The sequence below is a fragment of the Prosopis cineraria genome, unplaced genomic scaffold (assembly GCF_029017545.1).
Source record: "Prosopis cineraria cultivar Desert tree isolate PC_DT_omini unplaced genomic scaffold, ASM2901754v1 PC3, whole genome shotgun sequence".
NCBI classification, from domain to species: Eukaryota; Viridiplantae; Streptophyta; class Magnoliopsida; order Fabales; family Fabaceae; genus Prosopis; species Prosopis cineraria.
The window spans coordinates 33133974-33139461 of record NW_026555334.1 but is presented as its reverse complement, the minus strand read 5'-3'; the positions used below and the strand labels follow the sequence as shown (position 1 = coordinate 33139461).

At 39.3% G+C, this 5488-nt stretch overlaps 1 protein-coding gene across 1 annotated transcript; it reads left to right on the top strand.

Annotated features, from left to right (window-relative positions):
* Window positions 1-225: 225 nt before the first annotated feature.
* Window positions 226-4192, top strand: LOC129306801 (cyclic dof factor 2). Its single transcript, XM_054947537.1, has 2 exons — window positions 226-825; window positions 2256-4192. Exons 1-2 carry the CDS (start codon window positions 613-615, stop codon window positions 3546-3548), a joined length of 1506 nt encoding a protein of 501 aa, XP_054803512.1. The 5' UTR covers window positions 226-612; the 3' UTR covers window positions 3549-4192.
* The last annotated feature ends 1296 nt before the right edge of the window (window positions 4193-5488 follow it).

Here is a 5488-nt window from a genome sequence, read left to right as displayed (position 1 = left end):
AGGGCGAAGTACGGGGAGGAGGCTGGCCGAGATGCATTGTCATCCACAGAATAGCAAAAAGAGATGTGAGGAAATGGTTATTATCGATAAATAGTCAAAAGCATATCTTTTTAAAAAAGGGCTAATTTGGTGGGCGAGGACAGAGAAGATAAGAGGAGACTGTTGTGTTTGTGTTGTTTGAGAGAAAAAGCGGTGAACAGGACCATCGTGGGTGAGAATTCAAGATCGCTGGCTATGTCGCATCTCTCCATTTTATGAAATGTGTGTACATTCATTGGCAGACTGGAGAGAGAGAATCAAAAGCAAGAAAGAGAAAGATCTTTTTAAGGCCACAAAGAAACTTGTGGCTGTAATTCTTCGTGGCTTCTGACGTGGCAGCCCCCACTTGCTTTCCGGATCGACAAACCCCCAAAAACCAACCAAAAAAGAAAGAAAGAAAGAAAAAAGAATTAACCATACTCCGACGACACACTCAGTCTCCCCACACAACGTGTCGGATCTCTCTCTACAAAGTTTGCAGCTTTCTCTCTCTTTGGCGAGACAAAGAAAAAAAACTTTGAAAAAGGGGGAAAAAATAAAAACCAAAAAGAAAGAGAGAAGTCGCGGACAGAAATGTCGGAAGCAAAAGACCCGGCGATCAAACTCTTCGGGAAGACGATCCCGCTGCCGGAGATCCAGGCCGGATCCGTAGTCTCGGCCGGAGTTCCAGCTTCGTCTCCTGGGGATATTGTTGATGATGGTGTTGATCACGATCGTGCTTCTCCCACCAACTCATCGCGAGAGTCTAATACGAAGAGGCACGGGGAAGAGCAAGAGACCGAGAAGGTATGGAAATTTTGGGAGCGGGTCATATATTTTTGATTTTTAGTGTGACCCCTTATGTAAACCGCAGAGAGATTTAATGGGTTGGTGTTAGTTTTGCTTTTGTCAATGCCATTTCTGTTGACTGGCTGTGGTAGCTTGTGTTGGTTAATATTTTGATTCAAATGACTGTCACTGATTCGGGATTTTTGGTTAGTTTCCATTGGGATAGCTTTTTGATTGGTCTGTTTCAAATTTGCAATTCTTTTTCAGAAGCTCAATTTTTAAATGTTATCTTTAACAAGTTGAGGCTTGGGTTTGTTTCCACTAGAAGATTCATGTTACTTTATTAGCATTCGTGTTTTGATGAATTCTCAAATCTCTGGTGCTTGGTTAATCTGTCAGATTCTGAAATTGCAGTATGCTTGTATGGGGTCAACATTATTTAAGCTATTGATTTTATGGTCCTTGCCCATATAATTTATTTTCCTCAATTTCAATCTGTGCCTTTCCTGGGACTCAGGCTTCTAGTGAGATCTGTTTATGTTTCTTCCACTTCTACTTTTGAACCTTGATAATAATTTGCACTGGACATGTGGACAGCCATAGACAAACCTTATTTTTCTCTCTTAGTATTCAGATCCTTCTGACCACAAAAAATTTATTATACATCTTTTTCTACTTCGTTTTCTCTGGGTTGGCAGCATGCTTGTGACAAAATTCTTTTTCTATTTACCTTTTGAATGTTATTGAATTCAACACTGGATTCGTGCCATTTGAACTTTTCCACTGGTTTTCTTGTTGTTTGAACTTTAGTTTAGACACACACACACACACTCATCCTTGCCTTCTTCTGGGTTTATAGTTGGTGTTCTCTCTTGTACCAGGAGAGTTTTGAGTTATAGTTCTCTAAGAAATCCAGTATTACTTATTTTAGTTACATATCTTCCTCTGTTGTCGTATTACCTTTCTCTTGGTTTAGAACCTGTTGTTCTACAAAAGGTGGATGCTAATATTTCAAACCTCAAACTTTTACTGAAATGTTGGAATAACATGTTTGTGGATGAATACTGGTATGGGATTTTGACCATTGATATTGCACTGTGGATTTTAAACAACTGGTAAAAAAAAAAAAAGCAGCTTTCAACTTGCGTTATGCAGTGATATTAAACTCTGGTGTATTCTTCTTGTTTGTTCTGATAAAGTAGCTATTTATGCTGTGTACACAAAAAGTTTTACTTCAATATTGGAAAAGATCCTGCGGAATGAAACCGTGCTTTTAAGAAACTTCAGTACACACAGAACAGGAGAAGACACGATCATACAAAGTTTTTTTCTACCACGCAGAAATTTGATATTCTGATTGACCTGTTCTTTTAATAATATTAACAAAGTGCTGATAAGGAAAAAAAGTAGTTTATCAACATACTTAGCCGAAGTTGTTATGAATCCAGGACACTTTGGAAGAGAACTCGAATGAGAATACGGAGGATGAGGCCCCCACTCAATCTACAGAAGAGGTTACAAATCCAGATGCAGCCTCAAGGACAGGTGAAGAATCTATTACGCCCCCTAGTGAGAAGGAGGCTACTGCATTGAAGGCTTCAAAATCTGAAGAAGAACAGAGTGAGACAAGTAATTCACAAGAAAAGACTTTGAAAAAGCCAGACAAAATACTGCCTTGCCCCCGCTGCAATAGCATGGACACCAAGTTCTGTTACTACAATAATTACAATGTCAACCAACCCCGCCACTTCTGCAAGAACTGCCAGAGATACTGGACTGCTGGTGGGACTATGAGGAATGTGCCTGTGGGTGCTGGTCGTCGAAAGAACAAGAACTCTTCTCATTATCGCCAAATAACTGTTGCTGAAGCACTCCAGACTGCCCGAACAGACATGCCAAATGGAGTGCATCATCCTATCTTGAAGCCCAATGGCACAGTCCTTGCTTTTGGGTCTGATACGCCTTTGTGTGAGTCAATGGCATCTGTCTTGAACCTTGCTGATAAAACAATGCAGGACTGCACAAGAAATGGATTTCACAGACCCGAAGAACTAAGAATTCCTGTTCCCTATGCCAGTGGAGAGAAAGGGGATGATCATTCTAACATGTCAACACAGCCGATGGAAGATACAAGCATCAACAGGCCACAAGAACAAGTAATTCAGAACTGTCAGAGCTTCCCACCTCAAGTTCCATACTATCCTGGGGCACCGTGGCCTTTCCCATGGAATCCAGTGCAGTGGAGCTCTCCAGTACCACCTCCTGCATTTTGCCCTCCAGGCTTTACCATGCCATTCTATCCTGCAGCTGCATACTGGGGTTGTGCCGTCTCAGGTGCTTGGAACATGCCATGGCTGCCACAACCATCATCACCAAACAGTGTGGGCCCTAATTCTGGCCCTAACTCGCCAACCTTGGGTAAGCATTCAAGGGAAGAAAACATGCTCAAGATAAATGACTCGGGTGGAGAGGATGAACGAAGTAAAGAAAACGGCAAAGAGAAGTGCCTTTGGGTTCCGAAAACTTTGAGGATTGATGACCCGGGAGAAGCAGCTAAAAGCTCTATATGGACAACGCTGGGGATTAAGAATGACAAGGCCGAGTCAGTTCAAGAGGGAGGGCTCTTTAGGGCATTCCCATCAAAGGGTGATGGAAAAGAACATTCAACACAAAACTCGACAGTCTTGCAGGCCAATCCCGCGGCATTGTCTAGGTCACTCAACTTTCATGAGACCTCATAAACATTTCGCTAAAATATTTGTAATTTTTTTGGGTGCAGCAAACTCTGATGGTGTCTGTATGTTCCTAAGGAAATTACCAATCCCGGGCAACATCTGCTCACTTGCCTTGTTTGGAAGAGTTACTTCCTGTCGTGAGCCAACTGAAGGAGGGCCAAGAACTGGTTCTTCCAGCATTCGCCTTGAGGAGAAGGAACCTTCCTGTCTTTGCTGTGTTATTTCTCTTTCTTAAGTGACGGCATGGCTGTTTTACCCTCTTCCTTTTCAATGAGATGGTTTGCTTAGATTATGTACATAAGTTTATATGACATAGTGATAGATAGAACCTAGTGAATTTGTCTACTTAGATCCCGGATGTATATAAATAAGAATGGGAGTTCAAATTGAACTTCTTGTTCTGGTATCTTTCTTCCATAATGTAATTCTGTGTTTGGTTGAATTAGGCAGTCTGCCTCTGGTTTATATTGTACAGACTTGACAACCAGAGAATGAGAAATTCTTGAATGCACTCGAGTTTCCAAGCATGATTAAGACGACGAGTGTATTTAAGAATTTTTGAAAGATTCCAGGTAGATGGCATGGGAGACCTGTGCTGTAGGATTTGCTTGTAAATTGCAATATAATTACAAGACAAAATGGATTTTGTACGTTTGTTGTTGTTATGGCAATTTGTGTTGGTCTGTCAGTATTAATATATACTACTCCAATGCTCTTCAGTCTGTATCAAACTATGTTATTTATTTCTTAGTGGGGTGCATGACCCCATAACCTGTCACGACCCGTTAGAGAGAATGAAATCTAAAACTACAACTGAGAATCCGGCTGAGTGGCAGAGACAGTAAAATGCTAAGTGCCAAGTTGGGCAGAGGAAAAGTGACCGTCCTGTGACTGAAACTGAAAGTAGGGTGTCACAAAAGTCAAAAGGCATTCCAGGGGCATGTCCACGTAAATCCTTCGCAGTTACCACACATGGCCGAGACCTTTTTCTCTGCAGGCCTATAAAAAGAATAATAACCAGTTGCTCTCAAAAAGGAGGAGAAAATAATAATCAGTGCTGAAAAGGGGGAAAACTTCGTCTTTCTTTGTTGCTCTTTCATTTTCGAAGTCCTTCTTTTTTGTAACTCCTGCTTGTCCGTGCTCCATATCTATGGACTATGGTACAAACAATGGCCTCGCCAATTAATTGCAACATTTTCAGCTCACCTTCGTTTATAAAGTAAACATTTTCAATTCACCTTCGTTTTCTTTTAGCCCCCTTCGATTTTATAAAATATATTTTTAATCATTTAACCTCAAAACTTTTTTATATTGATCTTTTAAATATTGACATATTAAATTTAATTTTTTAAAATAATAATGATTAAAAAATTATTATTTAAAACTAATGATGTTAAGGTTAAATGACTTAAAATATATTTTATAAAATGAATGGATAAAATTAAAATCTTACATAAAATTAAAGAATTAAAAATATACTTTAATCAGAAAACAAAATTCACTTTTAATAAAAAAATAAATATATAATATCCATTATATTGATATTATAGTCATCTAACTGTGACCAAATATACCCTAAAATCTGCTGTGATTTTCTTTAAGAGTCAATATTAAACACTGATTGTGATCGGATAGCCTCATTCACATTTTTAATAATATTCTCAGCATGCATATCTTTTTTTAACTAAATTTGTTGACGGGAGGTAAGGAGATGCAGAAGTAAACTTGCAATATGCCTAAAAAAATGGACTATTATATATATGCCTTTGACGTGTATTCAGCTGAAGAAAAAAGATCACAGTATATGATTAGAAAAGACGATTTATATAGAGGTATGTATGGCGCCCTAAGCATGACGCAACCTGTTAACGAAGGCTGCCAACTAATTAGGTATAAATGCAGGGCAATAATGAGGAAGTGGTCCTATATCATATCAGAAGTTGAAT

What these genes read in the sequence shown, in the direction of transcription:
- LOC129306801 (XM_054947537.1), top strand. Translation starts at nt 613, where the DNA reads ATGTCGGAAGCAAAAGACCCGGCGATCAAACTCTTCGGGAAGACGATC. An exon ending in AAGAGCAAGAGACCGAGAAG is followed by an intron (nt 826 to 2,255) that starts GTATGGAAATTT and finishes TTATGAATCCAG; the next exon opens with GACACTTTGGAAGAGAACTC.